This window comes from Magallana gigas, chromosome 4 (genome assembly GCF_963853765.1).
Source record: "Magallana gigas chromosome 4, xbMagGiga1.1, whole genome shotgun sequence".
NCBI classification, from domain to species: Eukaryota; Metazoa; Mollusca; class Bivalvia; order Ostreida; family Ostreidae; genus Magallana; species Magallana gigas.
The window spans coordinates 33,888,709-33,911,742 of NC_088856.1; the positions used below are offsets into that span (position 1 = coordinate 33,888,709).

A 23,034-nucleotide genomic window follows, 5' to 3' on the forward strand; every position below is an offset into this window, starting at 1 on the left:
CACAGGGGCTCGTCACGAAGTTTTTTCAACCTTTTATATATACCACCTCTATACTATAAAATACACAAGGGAGGAATCAAAACTCGGAAAAATCGCTACCTCCCGATTTCGGTCGCCTCGTATTAATTCTTCTCGGACGTTAAACCCTGCACTCTAGGTATCATTAGATCGGGAAAGGGCCATAGTTTTTAGGAATACATGTAAAATTTAAACATCGGCAACAATTTAGAAGTTTTCACGCATTGTCTTCCAGTTTACTCTCCGGTGACACTTTCTTCGATCAGATGTTGCGCTCTCATTGGTCAATTCAATGTTGCTCAAGATAACTCGTACGCGGACTTGTATTTTAGAGGGATTTTCAAACGATATTCAAACTTGCTTTGATGCAAGAAATACATAGTCACGTCCTACCGAATGTCCGATGTATGGTTAAAATATTTCTACATAAATATGAAAATTAATACATATACTCACCACGTAATAAGAACTTCTTCACTCACCATTTGAATATCCCTCTAAAATACGAGTCAACGTACGATTTATCTTGATCAACAAAATTAACCAATGAGAGCGCATGAATAAATTTGGTGCGCAACATCTGATCGAAGAAAGTGTCACCGGAGAGTAAACTGGAAGAAAATGCGTGAAAACTTCTGAAATTGTTGCCGATGTTTAAATTTTGCAGGTATTCCTAAAAACTATGGTCCTTTACCGATCTAATGATACCTAGAGTGCAGGGTTTAACGTCCGAGAAGAATTAATACGAGGCGACCGAAATCGGGAGGTAGCGATTTTTCCGAGTTTTGATTCCTCCCTTGTGTATTTTATAGTATAGAGGTGGTATATATAAAAGGTTGAAAAAACTTCGTGACGAGCCCCTGTGGGCTTGTATTAATTGATTCCAACTTCCCATATTTAATAGATATAGCTAGCATAGGCGTCGGAACCGGGGGGGGGGGGGGGGGGGGGGGTGGGGCTTAGCCCCCCCCCCCCCCCACTTTTTTTGCAAAGTTATACCTTACCATTAGAAACATTGAATGATAGAGGCTTCACCCCCCCCCCCCCCCACACACACTTTTTTCGCAGGAAAGATTATTGTTCCTAAGTTACCTTGAAAGATTGAGAAGTTGGATTCAGAAGCATACTAGCCCCCCCCCCCCCCCCCCCCCCGCACGGATTAGAAATTTCATGATTTGGGGGGGGGGGGAATTGGGTAAGCAATTTTTTTGGGGGGGGGGAGTATAGGTATACTCCCCACCTCCCCCCCCACCCCCACCCCACGATTAGGATTTCCATGATTTTGGGATTACATTTTCTGAATATTTCTGAGGATTAGTCTAGCCCCCCCCCCCTCCCAACTTTCAATTTGCTTCCGACGCCAGTGGCTAGGTAGGCTAGCAATAGCAGTGGAAGCCGGATTTGCAAGCCAAATGAGGGAACGACAGAATCTTGAAAAAGAGCATGTTTTTAATTACCACACATACATGTGTATCACTATGGACATCTAATGTATGTATAAATATGCATATGGTTGTTTATAATTTGTATTGTATATAAAAAAGTAAAAGGCAATGTAACTACTAACATTCATCATTCATCAAAAATATAATTTTTCAGATTCAAACATTATCATAAGCACTACTGACCTTATTCCTCCATTTTAGCATATACTTTTACCTTTTTTAAATTTTTCTTCGTGATTTTTTTTAAATTAGAAAATTGGTCCCAAGATATTTGAGACCAAGTAAAATCAAGAAAGACAACTCTTAAACAGGATCTTTCAAACCAAGATTTTTGAAATAATTCAGTATTTCTTTTAATTTTTCAACTTCATTCAATTTCTTTTTTCCATCTCATTAACCAACGAATATTGTTTGTATTTTCAGATTTTTGTGGGATTTCATCCAGCAATTTGCCTTAAAAGAATTTTTAAATATTTTAGTTTCATATTTATGTGGATTCCAATAAAAATCATACAAACTCCATTCATGATTATTTTGTTTTTCATTTTCAAACTTTATAACATTTTACTTTCAATAGAGTTTTAAAACAGAAATGTTTAAAAAATTTGACATAGAAGGGGTTATCTGGAAGCAGACTGATATTTTAAAAATTCTTTTAAAAATAGAGTATTGTACTTTGAGGTATATTATTGTTGAATACTTTGCCTATTATTAGTAACAAATGCATGCAACAAAAATCTCCTACACTTATTTGGTGTAGACATCCCCCTTAAGTGCGTCAATTACCGTGACAATTGTGATAAAATTTCCAATATGAATTCACTCACACTTTCTTTTTCCATTGCCCAAAATTCCACTTGTTATTCGTATTGAGTGTGAACTTTGTCAAATCTGCATCGTCATAGCCCATGTGCTGAATGGCGTAATCAATATATTTAGGAGTTGTGCCCCTTAGTTTGCCCACACACACCCCTCCCCACCCCTTTTCTAATTTCCATAGGGTACAAATATTAAATATTTCCCATAACTGTCAATATTTTTATCGAATTTTGAAAACATCCTACTGGTGATTTATATAATTATATGACCTTAATCTGGTACACTCTGTCTGCATTTAAGATATGGAGATCTTGAAACTTACGAAGTTTGTGTTTTTGATGCATGGTTTTGCTTCTTTTTTTCTGGCGGGGAGCATTTCAGAAATAATGATGAATTTAGTATATTGTATTATCATACACCTTTGGAGACAATAGACATGTGCCTTCAGATTGGTTCGGTCCTGCAATAACTATTGTTATAGAAATGCAGCTTTAAGTTACGAAGAATATGATTAAACAATAACACGTTTTCATTTGATAATGTATAAATATTCCAGTCCTGTCAGTTTCAGTGGGGCCATGAATTAAAATCGGTTTTCTTAATAAACAGAGGAGACTGCAAATATTTAATATGAAAGAAAAATATTAAAAATTATTTACATATATACATTGTACCTCATTTGTCATTCAAGTGAAATGGGTTGCGACAATATGGTTTCTGAATGCGCAACCATCAGCAGTTTGGAAGTCTCCAACTAAGTGGTCTGCATTGTCATTGTCGTCAGGTCCATCGTCATTGTCGTCTTCATCTCCGTGCTCATGTGGTAGGGGGATGTTAAACATCTTCGCAATATTGTGAAGAATTCCACATGCTGTGATGATTTGGCTGACTCGGTCAGGGCTCTGTCGATTTTCAACATGGAGTATGTGAAATCGTCTCTTCAGTTGCCCGATGGTTCTTTCCACAATTGTTCTAGTGCATTTGTGCGACCTTAATTAATTAATTCAATAACACGAAAGAGAGGTTAAATGGCTTGTACGTTATATCTGATGCATTAAATAATAAAAACATAAGAATTTTCCCGAGGGGTGTGTGTGTGGGGGGGGGGGGGGTGATTATTATGTTTTCCGGGGGGGGGGGAGTCCGATGCCTATTTCAGTATCTTCACTATTCTGATATTGTGGAAGCTCTTTACTGAATCTGTGCTAAGGGAGGCGGGATACGCCGGAACTCTCTTTCTGTCCAAGAAAGAAAATCGAACTCGGGTGGCGGATCCGTTGATATTACCATACACTTGCAATTTAAAGAGGTTCAGTCCTCTGATTTTGGGTAGCCATTTTGTGTCAACTCTAGTCTGGATATTCAGTGTCATATATGAATTCTACTTGTAAATTCCTTTTTTTAAATGCCAAATAAACTCCATTGAATAAAATAGTGAAGAAAATATTCCATATTTAGAGAGTGAAGTAAGGGACTATATTTTGTGGCGGAAGGTTTTTAAGAAGAAAATGAACATTTTTCATAACTCAGTTGTTTTAGAGTACCGTAATTCTAGCTTTCTTATTTTTCGTGCAGACCAAATTTTCAGATAGTTTATACTTTTGGATATCTTCGTATTGTTTCAAAAAACATATTTCAACAATATTTTAATATTTCTATCGACATATATTGGCATGTTTAAGTGATATTTCATAAAGGTAAAGAAAAAATCAACTCCAATTTTCCCCTAAAATTAGCTTATTTCATGCCATATCTCAAAATTTACATTATAGACCCATACTTTTGGTTTTATTTTCTGAATATTTAAGTTTCTTTTGACAAGTCTGTCATAATTTGAGGAAAAGTTTGAGACTTTTAGATTATTTAATTGCATGTTGAATTGTTTATGAATAAAAATAGATTTTTTTCAGTGCAAAAAGGTCAAAATATCAATAAGGTGAAGAAATAGCAAATTTTTTCATTATGAAAATTTTAATTTTATTAATTCTAAATAATGTAAATTTGTATTTGATACCATGGTTCATTTCGATAAAAAATTATAGAGGGAAAAGCGATTTATGTGCAATTTGCACTTTCAGTGCAGAAAGGTCATATTAAATACACCGCAGCACCGAAAGGAGCATATAGACCCCAAAATTTTGTTTTGAATTTTGGTTTAGATATGTGTGTAGATATTTAAAAAATACTTTAGAAAAAAACTTAGAGACTTTTGATCGCAGGATCCAACGTCCTTAAACTGTCGGGTTCGTTATTTCAAATAAATATATTCATCTTTTTATTTGTAATTGGGATTATTGGAGAGTTTTGAGAAAAATTGGGACAATAATAGCAAGCGCAGCTCGCCGGCGAGCGAAGCGAGCTCTAAGAACCAGTGTGCGCGGGAAAAAGAACGAGCTAAACCTACAGTTCATCAAACAAAATTTTTTGTCTACGTCCCATAATGCTCTCTAATTTTTTTCACCCGTGGTGCTATGCCAAAAATGGCCGACTTTTAACTCGTAATTGACGGTGTCTTAAAGTTTGAAGACACGTTTTGAGTACCGCATATGCTTGTTACATGCTTCCATACCTTCGTATTGAGTCGAGATACGTAAACAAATACGAACAAAGTCATTGATGACGTCACAGTGCCCTCGCGCTATATTTCCCGCGATAAATTTAGAGGTGGATCAAACATCTGTAATGAGTGTACTACAATGTAGCTATTTCAGTATAGACTGCGATACCTGCCTCATTGACATATGATTTGTTTTTAATTTTTTTTTACATAGAGATTATATGAATATGTACAGAGGGTTCCGCTTAAGCTGATAGTCAATTTGTCAGAGAAAATTTATCAGATTAACCGATTATCACATTAACCAATTTAGCGTTTTTGTGGTATTTAATTTTTGGTATAGAATAAAATACAACTTGTTTCAATACATGATTTATCAACAAAAAGATATAATCTGTTTCTCAATAGTTTATAATGTAATAATTTACCTTGCATTAGCAATGAAATAGCATTTTAGTCGTTGTTTTGTTTGTAAATGCTCAAAAGAAAATGTTTCCCTTCTTCACTGTTCATTACGGTGGTTTCAGAGCGGCGGCCATTTTAACAGGAAGTGATAAGGGAATATTGTCTGAACATTCCCTCTTTTCACCTGGACAATTTATTTTAATTCTTTTTCTGGTATAGTAGAATGCTCTTAAATAATTAATTATGCATGATAACAAATAATTTGAATTTTATTCATTAAGTTTTCTACCCCGATGTAAAATATTGAGAGTAATCAGAATTTCCTCGATGTCACATGTTCCCAAGCACTTTTGATTCAGAAATTACATGTTTAAATAATTCTTCAAGGTGAAAGCCTAGCATGAAATTAACACAGGCAATTGGTTAATGGAAAAACAGTAAAATGTGTACACAGGTAAGGTCAGTCCTGTGTGCGGTCATCCGGAACAACTATCGATGTCGGTAGCTTTCATCTTACGAAGAAGTGAGCCACCCGTGTGTGTTGAAGTGAAACTAATGCCCTGTAAAGAGTTACTGTGTACACAAAAGGGGTGTCAACTAATTAAACAAAGGAATATAGAGGTGTTAGAGGGTGGGCTGAACTATCGATGTCGGTATCTTTCATCTATCGACCAGCTGACCATCTGTGTGCGTTGAGCTGTGACTAATCCCCTGAAGCACCGTTATTTGCAAGTTTTAGGCACGTGCCAAGCTGTTTACACAGTGAGAGGTTATACACGAGGTGTGGACATTCCAATGGCTTATATACATGTAGCAAAAGGATCGGTGTTTTCATTTTATATCAGATTAACCGAATTATCACATTAACCGCGATCAGATTAAGTGGAACCCTCTGTACTAGCAAGAGCCATACTTTAGTGTCATATCGATCCATTTTTAAGCTAATTGTGCATGCATGTACAGTAGGCAGGTAAGTATATGAGTATAGGGAGGAAATAAACAATAGGACATTTTGAACTATATAAAAAGTAATAGCGAGCGCAGCTCGCCGGCGCGCAGCGCCGGCGCGAAGCGAGCTCTACCGGCAAGGCGTGTGTGAATAGAAAATTCGGACTATTTGCACATTCATTCAACGGATTTTTTTTGGCGTCAGTAAATCGGACCAGTAATGCCTTGTTTTAATCGTCCCAGTAGTTCCCTGTAATTATGGTTTTCCGTTTCACACTCTCACGAGAACAAGATAAAAGACTATGTACATGCATTGTAAATAACACAACGCCAATTTCCATTACTGTTAAGACTAACGGAGTTATCGTCCTTTCGAGTGACGTCACAATGGATTTCTTGCACATTGATCCGATAGAATTTTTCGGAGTCAGTAAATTTCGACCCACAATGCAATTCCTCAATGTCGGCCGATCTCACTAGACTGGATACCATCTCGCGAGAATCAAAGTAAAACTTTTGAGAAACAGATAAATTGTGTAATTTCCAGAACATCATGCATGCTTTTTAAGTAAACAGTCAATATTTTTCGCGTAGTTTTTTCCAGTGTGTTTTCAAAGAGACAGACTACACTTGACCGACGTGAACTTTGACGTCACAATAAGGGGAAACAACTCTAAGTAGTTATTGTAAATCTGCTGAAATATAAATACCAAAATCTTCTCAAAATCTTGCAGAGCTAACGAATCAAGACATTTCTTCAGAGATAGGAAACAGCTGTAACTTGCTCTCATTTGGACGAATGCTCACATTTATTTTATTCATTGTATTTACGGTAATTTCCAGGAACGTTTTTTCAAATGGGGCATGGCAACATCATCCAAAAAATCTTCACAAGCAAAAAGAAAAATAAAACTCTCAAAATCAGGAAAATTCTAATCGGGGTGAGGAATGGGGAGTGCGTGGTATGCATTAAGCTCTTTAGCTGCTCAAAAGTGTCTTTATTTTCACTACTATTTACGGTATTACATGCTACCGGGGGATCCATTTTCCTTATGTGATCAACAAATTTTTTATAAGTAAATTTGATTTCTTTTTAAACGGGGGAGGGGGGATTCTGTGATAAGTCAATTTTTATTTGTTTAAGAAAAATGTCTGCTGCAAGAAAAGAGGAAATATTATGTTAAATCATTATGTTAAAATCTTTATTATTCAACATTTAATCTGAGATAATTTCTATACTGGCGTGCGACCAGTATATAAACAATCTGATCAAAATCAGATTTTTGATCCGCTCCGACAAATTCTGATGTCGCTACACTTTGTTCAGCGACTATCAGAATTTCGGAGCGTTATTAAGATCTGATTTTAATCAGATTGGTATATAAATAAATAAAAAAAATCTTATGAATTATGAATAATGAAAATTTACTAGAAAATTTGTATATTTATTTTATTTTGCATTCTTCATATACGTGTACTTTACGTCACTACTTTTATTTTTATTGATTTATCATAATTCATTTTTGATCACCTGCTGCGCTCGCCCCAACGGTCGCACCGTAAAACATATTAAAATGAAAAATAATCAGTTAAAAAAATTGTGTAGATATTGCATATAGTCAAACCATTAAATTTAAAAGTGGGAAATTACACACCTACAAAGAGGGACCGGGCTCTCTCTCTCTCTCTCTCTCTCTCTCTCTCTCTCTCTCTCTCTCTCTCTCTCTCTCGGTAGGGGGTTGCTCTGTATGTATCATAACCAATAAAATTAGTACCTTTGGCATACTTATTGCAGAGCAATACTCTGTAAAAAATTCTTTGACGTTCGTTGATACCTAAACAACACTAGTTTGACAATGATGCAAGGTATGTGTATGATTCTTGCTGCGCTCACCAGAACGGTAGCACCGTAAAACATATTAAATCACTCGGGATGTAAAGTCCACTCATATATTAAGGTAAGCTGGCAAAATAAACTTGCATGTCTGCTTAAAGCTAAAGGAGTATGCGATTTTATCAGTAATGTGTAAAAAAAAGAGGTATATTTCAAGATAAATACCTCGGTGTCTAAAACTTCGAACTATTACGTTATTTTTGTTCTCGCACTGACGGAATGACATAACAATAAGATGACGTCATTTTTGTTGACGTTGCGAACGTTAAATTTAAAATCACTATGAAATAAATGTGCATACTATTACATTTTATCGTTTGATGTAATCTGTACAGTTAAATCCACAATGTCACTATACTCTGTCCCAAGATATTTTGATTCACATTTGGCTTAATTGCTTGATATATATAAATACCCCAGGATTCAAACGATGTTCATTCAAAAGTATGAAACATTTCCAAGATTTCTCAGTCAAAACGCCCCTGTTAGCTTATCAGGTTTCAATACAATGCTAAAAAATGCGATGTCTACGGAGATTTTGTATTGCAGCAAGCCCAGATGATAACGTTGAAATATTGCGCGATGTATTCCGAGTGTATTCCGAATGGAGAAGAGATGTAAACATTCCCCATTAAAAATCTCCGTAAGGAATCTGTTTTTGTTCCTGTGAATTTTTCCAAGTGAAAGATGATAATGTGTCAATGAAATTATTTTGGAAAATATCCCTTTCAACTATTTCAATTGCACTTCTTTCATAGGTAAGTGTATTTTTTTTATCAAAAATCGTCCAAATGTGCTGCATAAATATCTTGGGACAGACTATAGCTACTTTAATGTTATGAACAGCAACACTTTATCTATAATGTGTAGTGCAAACATATTAGAATGTATCTACTTCTACGTATTTTCAGACCTGTTGTAACGAGACTGTGGTCCATTAGCTGGATTTAAAAATGGAGTCAACAGCCAGTCTTTTGCAGGGTATCCACTGTCCCCAAGGAGATGATATTTGAAAGGCAAGAGGCGTCTTTCAAATAGTTGGAAAAGTCCACTTTCCCGAAGGATTCTTGCATTATGTGTCGCTCCAGGCCAAGTTGACACTAAGTAAAGAATTCTATGGCTTGCATCACAAACAAGCTGGACATTGAAACTGAGGAAGTTTTTGCGATTTACATACTCTGGTTCATGTTCAGATGGAGCCAGAATGCAAACATGGGTGCCGTCAATGGCCCCAATAACCTCCGGAAATTGTGCGATGCCAAAAAAATCAGACTGGTGCTCCCTGATAATGTCTGGTTGTACAGGAAAGGATATGAACCTTCTAACAATATGAGGCTGTACGAGAGCAGTGGACACCCTGTGAATTATTCTCGATACAGTGGATTGATGAATACCAAAACTGTCCCCACTGCACAGCTGCATTCGTCTAGTTGCAAAGTACCTCACCGTTACCATAACTTGTACATGTGCTGGAATACTATACTGTAAATTCCTTATATTTCGCGAGTACTTAATTCCGCGATCTTGCTGTTTTGTATCAAATCGCGAGAATATAAAATTGCGAACGTGGAACTATTATCCTTATTTCTTATAGTTCTCAACTCTAAGAAAAATAATGGCGAGATTTTTTAATCCGCGAAGAGTGCTTCTCGCGATTTTACGCGGATATTATTTCCTTGCGTTTAATTAGGAATCTACAGTAATTTCTGTTTGTCGGAGGCTCAATGAAATCACAAATTAAATTTGTTATAAAGTCAATACCCTCTTGATTAAACCTGAATCTTGCCTGTAATTCTGTGGTCGACATGGATCTTAATGGATCAACTCATGGCTTAAATTTTCTCTTCCTTCTTTCATCCATTTTGGATTTACTTAAGAATATGCTTAAGCACTTAAGAATTTTTATGCATACGACCCCTGGATACATGGTAAGATCACTGTTACACATATTATTGTAACATCATATTCAGTGATACTGTCGGTAAATCACCGGTATTTTAATTAATTTGGGAACACCACTGTGTTTGTAATTTAGCTAAATATGTAGTTCATGTAATTGTCTTTGATCAACGTGTGTGTGTGTGTTGTGTTGTGAATGTGTTTTCTAGGTTTCTTTCTTATATCATACAAAAGCAAATATAAGCACGAATCCAGACTTCGATCGTTATTTCTTTAAAGGTCACATGAAACGATTTTTAACACTATGATTTTCTTTCATGAATATAAAGCTTGGTATAAACAAATGTTAAAATACATGATGTAAGATTTGTTTGCCTTTGCATTTCTGAGAAATAACCGTGAAAACTGAGAACCTGAAAAAATTCTTGCCCGCTTATCGTTCTTGATTTTGTGGATTTATGACGTCACAAAGACCCACCGATGTAAACAATGCATTAAAACTAGTGTAATTTTACAGTAGTTTATCGATTAAATTTTAGTAATTTTTGCATATATGAACGTGTCTTTCTTTTCAAATGAGATCATTAGATTTCGTAGTAGCCTACATATGACTTAGTTTTAATTGGTCGTTAATGAATAAATCTAATATCAGCTTCTCACAAGAGTAAAAGAGTGGAAATTTAACGAAAGAAATGCTCCAACATTTACAGCTGATTAATGAATTATCCTTATCCTTTTGAAATAAAAACATCATTTTCTTCTTTGGTACGTATAATGATTGAGCTACATTTAAAGGGAATTAAAGCATTTAAATTGATTTGATTTAATTTGTCACATAAAAAAGTATATAAGGCAGGCCAATGAAAATGTTTGAGGCATTGTGTACATAGTTTGTATTTAAGAGCTGCTATAAAATGCCGCAAAATTATTCTTAAATTTTATTTCGAAATAATATAAATTTCTGACTTATTGATATATACATGTAGCAATATCTTTAGAAAATACTTTGTGTACACGTGTATATTAACGTTTTATTAAATTAGATCGCGGAAATATGGCATTTAAGGATTTAGAAATGTATCGGTAAAATAAATCGGTTGTTTGATAAAAATAGTTGTGAACGAATGTGAAGATAATCAACAGATTTTATTAAGAACAAGCATCAATAATGATAAAAAAAACGAAAGAAAACATTGCGGAAGAAAGTGAGATAAAAGGGATCTGTGAGTAAACACCGCACATACACGTTTTAAAATCAAAACACCGCACATTCAAGTACACGTTTCAAAAGCAAAACATTTGAAGAAATTTCTCTTAGACTAAAAATAATTAAGTGGTAACATATTTGTGAATTTGAAAGTGAAACAAACAATATAATCGTGAAGCGAATGAGGCACAATGAGTCCTACAAGTTGTTTAGAAAAAAAATCTTAATGAATTGCATGAACGTGCAAATGGGAAAAAACGATCAGACTTATTTTTGAATTTGTCAATTTCATTAAAAAGATCAAAATAAAACATATAAATATGCTTATATTAAAATTATATTATACTAGCATGTGGATCTATGAAGAAAATCATTTATTCTCCGTGCAGTCTCGAAACTGAATATCATTATGTACACGCTATTACATGTAAATAAAAACGCACACGATTTCATTTCTTGAGAGAAAAAATACTGACGTGGTTGATTATTGTATAATTATACAAGTTTTTATATGAAATAGTATTTTTTTTTCTTTTAAAATGCTGCAAAATGACATGGATATTTGTATTCACAACATAGCTTTATAAGGCGATTGGGTCTTACTGACGTCATAAGCAAGGGAGGTAAGCCGCGTAAGTCAATGTTCCTTTTCCCGATTAAGCAATTTTGATCGACTGTGGCGCTCACATTTTGCATAAAATATCCAAAAAAACAATGTCAGTCTTATTAAATAGGCACTTATGAACTCATTCCCGTATATAACTCAATATGGTCAGGATATCGTTTCATATGACCTTTAACAGGTCGGGAAAACTATTTTCTGTGACGCCGAAAAAAAAATGTTCATACTAAATGAGGCACAGATATAATCAACAAACTGACCAATCAGCTGAATGACATTCCTTTGTTGAAATGCATCATGGGTTACTACAAAAAATACTACGTTTAAAAAAAGCTACTTTTTCTAATTGCTTTTGGAAAGGCATATTTAATTTTTTCAAGTATTTTGTACACTTAAAACAAAATTTACATCATCATCTACTATTTCCATGCTCACATTCACAAACAATCATTTTACAATGGTAAAAATTTTGGTTCATCAACAGCATTCATTTGTATAAGTCTATTTGTTGACAAAAGCCTTGCTGCCAGCGCTGATTTTTTAGTCAGGACAGAATTTGCGTGATTTCATGGTCCAAAGCATTCGACTCGGAGGTGTTCGTAAAGGGTGTTAAGAAAGTTCGTTCTGGTTGTAAATTGACAAAAATAAATTGACAAAAGCAATATTTCTGTTTCAAATTCACACTGGTTATACTAGAGAATTTTCTCTCAACATATCATCAGTTATCCTCCCCTATGTGCACTCTCTGGTGGTGTCATAGAGTGATGTAAACATTTATGTATATTACGTCATCAAACAAAATGACGAGTTCGGTGAAAAAGCAGACGTCTTGCACAAGTGTCGATACTGTCAACGAACGAGCCCAGGCTTTGGCTTTATTAGATGCAGGAATCAGTGTGAAAGATGTGGCTAAACAACTGTGTAAAAGTGAGCGATGGGTAACAAAGTGGAGACGCAGGCGAGAGCAAAATAAACAGCTCACCGACCAACCGAGATCGGGCCGACCGTCGAAAATAGTAGGCCTAGTTAAAAGGAAAGTCGAGAACATAAAATACAAAAGAGGAAAATCAACAAGAAAATGCAGCAAGGAACTCAAGAACTCGGGCTTTACATGTAATGTAAGTCATGTGACTGTGTTTAATTATTTACGGAAAGTAAAAAAATGGAAGGCATTTAAGCGATCAAGAAATCAGCTTCTGACGAAAACACAACGACAAAAAAGATTGAAATTTGCTCGTGATCACAAGCACTTGACAGCTGAAGACTGGGAGAACTACATCTTCAGTGACGAATCTTCAAAATATCTGTTTCATGTTCCGAACCGACAAGACGATGTTGTGTGGGGGTCCCAGTCAGATGAGGTACCCGACGTCAGCTGCGTCAAGTCAAGCGCCAAAGTCATGATCTGGGGTGCAATGGGAGTAAACGGTTTGTCAAAGCTACACATTGTTCCATCCGGCAAAACTATAAATGCAAGATATTATGTAGATAAAATTCTTCAAAAAGAACTTAAACCTGCACTGAATCGACAAAAAAAACACTGGCAGGATTGATGAACGAAAGTTGGTTCAATATCCAGGACACGCTACGTTTGTTCAAGATGGTGCGACACCTCACACTGCTCTAGTAACACAGAATTGGTGTAAAGATAATTTACCAAACTTTATTTCGAAAGAAGAATGGCCGGGCAATTCCCCAGATCTAAACTGCATAGAAAATCTCTGGAGTATTCTGGACAGTGAGGCCTACAAGGATCCGCGCCCGACATCCATGGACCAATTACGCCGCCGTCTTCAACGAGCATGGAGGGAGATACCTCAGACACATTTGATTTCTTCAATTCATTCAATGCCAAACAGAATTAAAAATGTACTGAAAAACAAAGGTGGTCTATCTGGTTATTAAAAATCAAAAAACTTACAAACGAGTTGTTTATTAATGAATCTAGGCTAAAGTAAATCACGGAACGAACTTTCTTAACACCCTTTACATTGTCAGGCATTCAAAACCTCATGTGGTTATCCTAAGTGTTAATGGTTACGAGATGCGTGTTTGGTGCGTACTCTTGATATTAATCCATGTATTCTTTTAGACAGTACTTACAGTAAGTGTATGCATCTACTCGGACTTATGGCATTCCATTAGAGCGAGTGTATACAAAATGACACATACTACTTATATATGCATGTACATTTGTACAATGATCAATGTAAATGCGTATTGATTATAACTGTTGTGTTATATAAATGTCATACAACATTAAACAAGTATGAAAATGAATTCAGTTTTAAATTCTTATATTTTTTTTTAATTTTAGCTTCGCGGTTTATAAACCGTAAACTGCCCCAAAACATTTTATATCGTATAAAACAAATAAATATTGAATTAATTCCCTAAGTCAACAAATAGCACTACAACAGCGAAAAACACAACATACAATGGATACGAAAATCAAATACTGGAATATATAATGACTTGTGAAGACTCTATGAGAGGTATTTAAACGTACTATTTCACATGGAAAATCGGCAATGTTTATTAATGTGAGCATGAAAAATCTTATTTAGTTCCTAATCTTTGCATGTTTTTTTTTTTAAATTGAAAATTTTTAAAAATTGAAGTCACCGCAGTCATTTGAAATCAAGTCGTAAATTAGTCTAAACCACGTGTTTTTTGTTAAAACGTAAACATGTAGTAAATCACATGTACTGCTTTTTATTCGCTGATTGGACAGTTGTTCGCGGTACACATCTCTCTGCGCAATGTCAACAATATCCATGCAAGATAGTTTCCCCGACCTGTTTAAAGCTGACATGAATTCATAAATACGCATTATTTCCCTTTTATCTCCGACTACCGCCATATTAGTTGTCGATTTCTATTGTTCTGCTCATCGCTACACTCCCGTTTTGCACACATTGGAAAATTAGCTATCGAAAAAAATGTGTGTGAAACGGGAATTTGACCTGGTGAGATAATAGCTTAAACGGGTAGTAGCTACGATTTTGGAATATTTTTAAAAGTTTTTATTCAGCGAAATAATACTTTAGAATGATAAATTTTGTAACAAAATACAATTTCTGTTATGTCCCAATCGATAGTTTTGACGAACTTGGTCAGTATAGGCAAGTGACTTGAATTTTTGTCTGGTAGACAAAAATTGAATTAAAGTCCGTTCGTATTCATATGACCTTTTGTGAACTCATTCGACAGCCTCAATAACGCATGCGTAGATTGCTTTATATAGCAGAAGACATGGCCGACACGGGTATGTCAACTCGCGGACGAAAACGTGTTCTCACAGATTCAGTCAGAAAACGAAATCGGCAAAACATTCAGGCGTCTTATAATAAGGCGCGAGTAAATATCGGCGTCCAGTTTGAACGTTGGAAGGGGTTGAAAGACACTCTGAAGCTCGAGAGCCATGCAGATGTCGCGAAAGTTTTACTGGACAAGTGAGTATTAAATTTTGAGTAAAGTGTGATAATTCACGATATTATACAGATTATTTCATTAACAAATTTTAATCTAGGCAGAGAAAAACATGCATGCAATCTATGATGTCTTAATTCCTTTCCGAAGCATCTCTATCGATAATGTTAGTTATGGGGTACCCCAAGGGGTAGATGTCATACCGAAAAAACATTGTAATGATAGAATTGAATTGGACTTTGAAAAACGATATCGCAGTTGTTTTGTCATCGATTTATATTGCACACTAGTTATGCTTTATGTTTATTATATAGGTATGAACTGTATAGAAAAGACTGCTTCGGTTCTCCCAAAGGATCTACAGTCGAGCCCATGAGTCCAGCGGGTGCACCTATTACCTCTACCCCAGGACCATCGTCTTTTCCATACAAGTGTGATGTGTCAAGAATTACTTCTTCAGAGGCGGAAATAACTGAGTATATATTTATTCTGCAAATTTCTCAAAGTTTTTATGTAAACATTTTGATATGCAATGTCTCATTGATATGTTGTGTAGCAGAGAAACTACAAAACATACATAGTAAAAATACCTGATGTCTTACCTTACATTATGTGGAAGACAACAGACGATATATATATAAAAACATTTTCACTACAGATATTCCATAAATGCATGAACTAAGTAATATAATATTTCTGCAGCCAGATAGCTAGAGTCTGGGTAAGGATTTCAGTCCTTTTCCCTCTCAAATATAAGTTTTTCCAATTGAACCATTATTTATCCATGATCCACCCCCACCCACCCCTAAAAAAATTAATATAAAGAGCAAAAGAAATGAATACTAAATAATAATACAGTGCACAAATTCTTGCAAGCGCATTTTTTCTTCATTTTTGTATATAATTTTATGACTGTTAATAATGATGTAAAAATGCATTGCATGGCAAGGCGGATTGGTCCCTGGTGAGAATTGGTCATATGCCAGTATCGTTTGTCAAAGTACACAATGATACTATTAGTTATCCAGGTCTTATCAAGAATGGACGGGGATATACCCTGGCTTGTGTTCGCAGGACGAAGGGTGTATGGAATACAACCCAAGGGTAAATCCCCGTACACCCTTGATTGGACCTGAATAACGAATTTATTTCCTGTTATACAAATTTTGAAATTATATATAGTTTTACTAGTGCTTTGCAACTTGGAAATCAATTAATATTATTTATTCTTACCAATAGAATGTTAAGATATATTAGGTATTTTGACAAATTATTTATTCATTTACATCATTGCATGTTACATTATTTTGCACAAAGATCTATAATAGGTGCACTTGATTAAAGCAAGAATTGCATTGTGACGTCACATTTTATTTACACCCGCGGCTTCAGCAGGTGCTCGGAAATTTACACCTAGCTTGTTAACCAATCATTTCTCGCATTACAAACGACATAGGAAATAATAGTTTTTTCAACTGACCAAGCAGAGAAATCCTTAAAAGTCACTGTGAATTCAGACTTTTTTATGCTGTGTGGTAATTAAAAAAGAATGCCTTCTATATTTCAGTAAGTCAGATGTATACATGTCTGGAATAGAAGAAATGAAAAAAAGCTGTCGATGTCCCATTGTGAAGGAGTCAAACAGTTTCATAAACCCTTTTGAGTTAGTCATATTGTTTTTGTTTTTTTTTTTTGTTTTTTTTTTACACAGTAAATAATAAATTAATCTGATATCAGAAATTCAAAGAACTATATTTTATAATGCCTATGCATAAAAAAATAATACATTTTTAGTAATTTGGTTTTATTCCCATATAGTTTGACCATTGATGTGACTGAGATGGAAATGACAGATGATGATGTAGAGGATGATGATTATGAACCAAGTTTTAACATCACTCTAAGGTACATAATATGAATTTTTACTCCATATGTGGGTGATACAATCCCATAAAGTTTGTAGCCAAAAAAGAAAATAAATTACTCTCATTTTCAATTTAGCAAGTAGTTATTTACTACTTGAGATATAAGGGTCTGGTGTTTATAAGTAGTGAAGAGATGTAAACTAAGATTTCTCTGCTTACAGGTGATTGGCAAGGTGGGGGGGGGGGGGAGTTGAAGGGTCAATAAGGGGCCAAAATAGTTTTGTAAAATATAATAATTGTAGATACAAATTATATTTCAAAACAATGCATTTTCTTATCAAATAGAGAAGGACTTGACACCACTGCTGCTACTGATGATGATGAAGATGACGAATGCATAAGTGATGAGGAAATCGAGACTACAGAAGTTGATTTTAGTCAAAGTCCTGGTTGTCATCGCATCAAAACCAATGAAGAGATACAAGGCTTTATGAATGATCAACCTTTCTTGATATATTACAACCAGCTGCTGAATTTAGCTACAGCAAACATACAGAAAACTTGTTCGCATAAAGGCTGTGGACTAGGAGTAGAAATAAAGAAAGAAGTTGTTGCATCAGCCCTTTACCTGAAATGGGTAATGTGTTTATTCATAAATATAAAATTGCACATCATTTTTTAGTCATCACTTCTTGTCCTGAGATATATAAGATTTCATGATTAGTAGTTGTGTATAAAATATTGTATCTCATTATCCCCATTTGTATTTGCTATTTACTTAATACAATTGTCTATTTTTGTTTATCAGATTTGTCCAGATGGTCACACGCTTTATAGATGGTGCTCCCAGCCAATCTTGAATAGAGGTGTACACATTGGTGACTTGATGCTGACTGCAAGCACTGTCCTCTCAGGAAGTAATTTCCAAAAGATATCGATGTTTGCTAAATTTTAACATCTTCCTATTCTTAGCAAAAGCACCTTCTATAAAATGCAGCGCCAGTATGTTGTCCCATCTGTCGATGAACACTGGATAAACCACCAAAATGCAGTACTGAAGGAGTTCAGAGGAGTTGATTTGGTTGTTCTTGGTAAATACAAATATTGCTTCTATGCATTTGTAAACTATCAATATTTCTGTCCTGACAAGATTGAGATTGGACAAATATTGGATAGTGAAGATGCAACAGTCCAACAATTTTTGTGTTGGATTGTTAGCTGGTTGATTGCAACATTTGTTTTATTGGACTTGTGTTGGTTAGAACTAAATATAATACCTGTAAGGGTATAACATTAGACATTGATGTAGTTCTAACTTAAACAATAATGTTTTCTTAAAATTGAAGGGGATGGAAGAATGGACAGTCCGGGACATTCCGCGCAGTATTGCTCTTATACCTTCATGGAGTATACTACCAAAAAGATCCTATGCATCATCACCTTAGACAAAAGGTTTACAGAAAAGAAAAGTACAAACTTGGAAAAGGCATGCTTTATAAATGGACTTGGGTTTCTTATAGAGAAGGGGATGAAAATTATAGAAGTTGTGACTGATGCACATGTGCAGATTTCATCACTAATGAGTGCGTATAAACTGTAATAAGTTTTTTTGTTAGTACATGTAATATACATGTACCTTTGTATTTGTTACATAGCCAGGTGAATATTTTTCATGTTTTTACATACTAAAAATTTCAATGATAAATGAAATCTGATATTTTTTAATAGAGAAAAACTATCCAGACATCAAGCATTCATTTGATGTTTGGCATGGGACCAAGAACTTGGGGAAAAAAATCATCAAGGTAAGCATGATATACTGTGTTGGCATGTGCTTGTTCCATTCGTAACACTGAAGACTACAGTGAAGAACTTTGCATGAATTAGTTATAGCAATTTCATTGACATTGCGATGCTTTCATGTTTACTAAGGCAGGTCAAGAAAAGAAGAATAAAGGTTTGCTGGACTGGACCAAAGATGTGGTTAACCATTACTGGTATACAGCACAAACTTGTACTACAAAAGAAGACTTTGTTGTAAGTTAAAAATGTCATAAAAACCCTTTTCTAGTAATTTAAAGTTAGAAGACAAATTAAGATGGTAAATTTTTTTCAGGGGATGTGGATTGGTGTATTACATCATGTAGTAAATGTACACAGTTGGATATTGCCATACAGTTCCAGTAATAAGTGTGAACATGGTCCATTGACATCTGCTAGAGAAAAGGGATGGCTAGAAAAAGATTCCCCAGCTCATGTCTCCTTAAGGAGTATTGTTCTGGACAAAAGATTATTGAACAACATCCCATATTATCTGAACTGCAGGTTCATACCATTTGTCAATTCTTAGTTTAAAGTATTTCTAACAGTATCACAAATAAAAATATATTTTTGTATAGATATACATTCTAAAGTTATTCTAGAACAATTATTGAGGAGTTTTTATGATGCTAACCCTAGTTTCAACCATGTTTTATTTTAGAAAATATTATTTTTTACAATTGAAAATCTTTTATTACTTCAGAAGTACAGCAGAGTTGGAAAACTTCCAGAACCTCATTTTGATGTACGCATCGAAGCGACATTCATACACGCCACCTGCTTACCGATGTCGAAATCTCTTGGCTGCATTGGACCATAATGGTCACATTGATAGAGAAGTTATGACAAACAAAGATGGATCTATCAGGTTATAACAAGTTTTGTCAACTTAAGCAAGGAAATGTTGATTTTGATGACATTTTATCTCATAGTGCAAGGAACATAGTACTACTTTGAACTTAGAATACAAAAACTTGTAGGCAAACAAATTAAAGAACGAGTTCTCTTGACTTAACTTGCATTGTTCAAGGAAATTTTCCTTAAAATGGAGAGGAAACTTCATGTGCTTGTATAATACAATGCATTTAAAAACCATTTCATGTAATGAGGAGGTATGCTTTGCATAGTGGATCATTTGTTTATTGTATTGAATAGAAATTCATTAAGTAATATTCTCTCTTATTTAAGGTACCAGAGAGTTTTTCAGAAGAAAAGTAGTAGATGGTCAGTCACAACATGTAAAGAACCAAAACAGTATTCATATGTGCCTGAGATGATGCGGAAGATTATCCTTAAACGCCTGGATGATGCCATTGGTATGAACCAGAAGATGGTTCTAGAGCAGGATGACCCCAGGAGAGTTTCATTTCACCTTGCACCAATCCCCCCACCACCTACTCAACAGATTGTTCATGAACAGCGATCACGATTTAGAACAAGTGTTGACATGGACAAAACTATTGATTACTGGGTAGAATGAACTCATTGTGGACTACTCTGTTCCTGTTATCTTTATGATAGACATACATTTTACATGTCTATGATTAGCTATGAGGCGTGCTTTCATGTACTTAAATTGATATTCAATTGATAGTCATGTTATTTATCATTGGATTTTTAAGAGGTTTTCTATACTTCTTGATCACAAAGCTCTTCATAAGGGAAGGTGATTTTAAGTGGAACTTTCCCATTTCATGAGTGTGCTTTATTTTTTTATCTAGATGCACGTTTACATAAAGTGTACATGTAGTTTTTTCAAAGAATAACAGCTTGAGATCTAGCAATTTTTCTGCTTTTACATTTGCATGTAATTTTGAATTAAATTAGATATGTGTTCCATGTGAACAGTTTTTATGATATACATGTAGGTGTTTGCTCAACATAAAAGAAACTTGAAATTTGAACATTAGTGCTGTTTATTAATATACATGTATATTATCCCAGACGGCCACCCACAAATCCCCTATATTGTCCAAAACTGTCAGGATAAGTATCTCTTATCCTCCAGGTGCAACAGCTTGGAATGACACGGCGGTTTCCTGCCCCCAAATGCCCATGCTGCCAGAGGATAAACTGCCGGTATCCTGCGTGGCGATTGCTCCGGTTAAAGTCGTCGTCCTCACCAGCAGCAAGGACATCCTGTCTGTTTAAAGAGATGAAAATAAATTGAAATGGCATTTCAGTGATAAGGCGGACACAACATTAAAAATTAAAGTCATGGGAGTAAACAATACAAATTGATCTAGAATAATATTTTAAAAAAACTTCCTTACCTGTACCGACGAGCTACCATCAAAACTAATGGGTCTAGAACTATCAGGTCAAAGTCCTGAAATTATAGGTATTTACATTAATATTATAATACATTTCTATTAAATGTTTTAATATTAAAATTAGTTATATGTGCGTCATATAGAACTACTTACTGGCAAAGTAGAGAGGCAGTTGGAAGGTGTTTGCCTGCAGCACACCCTCTCCTCCTCGGTGGGCATCTCCCGACACTTGCTGCACACACACAAATTGGGGGAATTGCTTCCGGGCAGTGGATGATATCCACCTTGAGCGGCTTCAGCTTGAGATGCCCGATCGACGATGTCGAGAATTAGTGATGGGTCTCTCTCACAGACGTTCATCACTAATTCTCTCAATGCATCCTCCGTCATCTCGGCAACACGATTCTAAATATTTTAATGAAAATACGAAATCAATTATACAAGAAAATACGACACATACAAGAAAATGAAGAGTGTTACAAGATATCATAGTATACCCTTAGTTGAAGATTTCGGTCTATTACACGCTGTCTGAGCGTCTCGTGTCTGTTTGGCCCCCTGCATATTCCTCTAGCTCTAGCACCCCGTCTCCGAGCTGGACCCTGCCCTCTTGCTCTACCTCTAGCCCTGGCTCTCCCTCTGGCTCTGCCCCTGCTTGGTCTCTCGGGGCTAGAGGAAGACTCTCTATCAGACATAGAACTTCTTGAAACCTGTATAAGTTGCATTTAGAGTATGTATAAATTTGTCTATGGGATGGTAAGTGGAGGGCACTAGGGTGGAGGTAATCATAATATACAAGTAAGCCTAATATACATAAGTACGTAGTTTATCCTCTTATATAGAATATATTTTTTTAAATGTTCAAAATATTGTCAAATGGAATTGCATATTAATAAGGAGTAAAATCTTTTATTTATTATTGATATGTAAATTCTATAACATATAACACAGGCACATGAATTTTGTTTATAAAAAGTGATTCAATATGGCCCAAAAAATCCAACCCCTTTATAAATGTATATATAAAGTACTAGGAGTAGGATTTTTTCATCATACTTTATCAATAGAAGGGGTAGAATTTTTCGATCTTTGGTTTTATTGAGCGATTTGTTGGTAAATAAAAATAAAATAAAATCAGGAGTCTGTGATAACAAACATTACGTCAAAACGTCAGTTGTGAACTGGTGATATGGAGACACTACACCTCGATTCTGATGCTAATCAAATTTTCATAACCTATTTTTCCGTATATAATAATATAGTTTGTAAGTATGAAACGATCACAATTTATGATGATGATTTATATTATATAACGTAATTGAAATAAAAGTAATAATACCCCTTGGGGTACCCCATTCATGTTTCTACGTACACAACATCGAAAGGAAACAAATTTCACTAATTTTTACGGTTTATTAAATAGAAATGGATGAAATAATACTTTAAAGAATGAATAGGCTTGCAATACACCTTCCACTGAATATAAATAATTTTATTTTCACATAAAATCATTGTCATGTGCTTACCTCGTCATCCATTACGCTGCATCCGGGTATGTGAAAATCAGCTTCGGTAGACGTCGGAAAACTTCCGATGCATAATTAATACGGTGAGTTCGGACGAATTTGATCAATTAATTAATGATTAGGAGGCTTTTAATAAACACAGTGATGCATTGTTTGAGTATTTGATGTATATATATTGGTTTTTAGTTACTTTCAGCAGTATGAAAAATATATCAAAATCGTAGCTACTATCCCTTTAATTGCTATAGTCTATATCACAGTTCCTGTGAGGGCAATTGGCAATAAAATAAATGAACATAGAGA

At 35.0% G+C, this 23,034-nt stretch overlaps 4 protein-coding genes across 5 annotated transcripts; 2 read left to right on the forward strand and 2 right to left on the reverse strand.

Annotated features, from left to right (window-relative positions):
• Positions 1-2,577: 2,577 nt before the first annotated feature.
• Positions 2,578-9,541, reverse strand: LOC136274268 (putative nuclease HARBI1). The gene is made up of 2 exons (XM_066080713.1): positions 9,000-9,541; positions 2,578-3,272 (listed from the first exon to the last, which is right to left on the reverse strand). Exons 1-2 carry the CDS (start codon positions 9,539-9,541, stop codon positions 2,969-2,971), a joined length of 846 nt encoding a protein of 281 aa, XP_065936785.1. The 3' UTR covers positions 2,578-2,968.
• A 5,238-nt stretch (positions 9,542-14,779) lies between these two features.
• Positions 14,780-18,066, forward strand: LOC117682787 (uncharacterized). The gene is made up of 6 exons (XM_034451187.2): positions 14,780-15,269; positions 15,561-15,722; positions 16,814-16,909; positions 17,065-17,151; positions 17,457-17,748; positions 17,920-18,066. Exons 1-6 carry the CDS (start codon positions 15,040-15,042, stop codon positions 18,064-18,066), a joined length of 1,014 nt encoding a protein of 337 aa, XP_034307078.2. The 5' UTR covers positions 14,780-15,039.
• Positions 18,067-18,074: 8 nt separating this feature from the next.
• LOC117682786 (uncharacterized) lies at positions 18,075-20,836 on the forward strand. The gene is made up of 7 exons (XM_034451186.2): positions 18,075-18,202; positions 18,458-18,694; positions 18,840-18,916; positions 19,044-19,148; positions 19,228-19,436; positions 19,636-19,800; positions 20,121-20,836. Exons 1-7 carry the CDS (start codon positions 18,103-18,105, stop codon positions 20,410-20,412), a joined length of 1,185 nt encoding a protein of 394 aa, XP_034307077.2. The 5' UTR covers positions 18,075-18,102; the 3' UTR covers positions 20,413-20,836.
• On the reverse strand, positions 19,685-22,979 carry LOC117680322 (uncharacterized). 2 transcript variants are annotated; one of them, XM_066082189.1, is made up of 5 exons: positions 22,732-22,979; positions 21,703-21,915; positions 21,359-21,610; positions 21,206-21,261; positions 19,685-21,075 (listed from the first exon to the last, which is right to left on the reverse strand). In XM_066082189.1, exons 1-5 carry the CDS (start codon positions 22,741-22,743, stop codon positions 20,868-20,870), a joined length of 741 nt encoding a protein of 246 aa, XP_065938261.1. In that variant the 5' UTR covers positions 22,744-22,979; the 3' UTR covers positions 19,685-20,867. The 2 variants fall into 2 exon arrangements, with proteins under 2 accessions (XP_065938261.1, XP_034325046.2); XM_034469155.2 differs by having other exon boundaries at positions 21,703-22,900.
• Between the last annotated feature and the right edge of the window lie 55 nt (positions 22,980-23,034).

What these genes read in the sequence shown, in the direction of transcription:
- LOC136274268 (XM_066080713.1), bottom strand. Translation starts at nt 9,541, where the DNA reads ATGGTAACGGTGAGGTACTTTGCAACTAGACGAATGCAGCTGTGCAGT. An exon ending in CCACAGTCTCGTTACAACAG is followed by an intron (nt 3,273 to 8,999) that starts GTCTGAAAATAC and finishes TAATTAATTAAG; the next exon opens with GTCGCACAAATGCACTAGAA.
- LOC117682787 (XM_034451187.2), top strand. Translation starts at nt 15,040, where the DNA reads ATGCGTAGATTGCTTTATATAGCAGAAGACATGGCCGACACGGGTATG. An exon ending in GCGAAAGTTTTACTGGACAA is followed by an intron (nt 15,270 to 15,560) that starts GTGAGTATTAAA and finishes TTTATTATATAG; the next exon opens with GTATGAACTGTATAGAAAAG. An exon ending in CAGCCCTTTACCTGAAATGG is followed by an intron (nt 17,749 to 17,919) that starts GTAATGTGTTTA and finishes TTTGTTTATCAG; the next exon opens with ATTTGTCCAGATGGTCACAC.
- LOC117682786 (XM_034451186.2), top strand. Translation starts at nt 18,103, where the DNA reads ATGCAGCGCCAGTATGTTGTCCCATCTGTCGATGAACACTGGATAAAC. An exon ending in CTACAAAAGAAGACTTTGTT is followed by an intron (nt 19,149 to 19,227) that starts GTAAGTTAAAAA and finishes AATTTTTTTCAG; the next exon opens with GGGATGTGGATTGGTGTATT. An exon ending in AACAAAGATGGATCTATCAG is followed by an intron (nt 19,801 to 20,120) that starts GTTATAACAAGT and finishes CTCTTATTTAAG; the next exon opens with GTACCAGAGAGTTTTTCAGA.
- LOC117680322 (XM_034469155.2), bottom strand. Translation starts at nt 21,930, where the DNA reads ATGCAACTTATACAGGTTTCAAGAAGTTCTATGTCTGATAGAGAGTCT. An exon ending in ACCGAAATCTTCAACTAAGG is followed by an intron (nt 21,611 to 21,702) that starts GTATACTATGAT and finishes TAAAATATTTAG; the next exon opens with AATCGTGTTGCCGAGATGAC. An exon ending in ATGGTAGCTCGTCGGTACAG is followed by an intron (nt 21,076 to 21,205) that starts GTAAGGAAGTTT and finishes CTCTTTAAACAG; the next exon opens with ACAGGATGTCCTTGCTGCTG.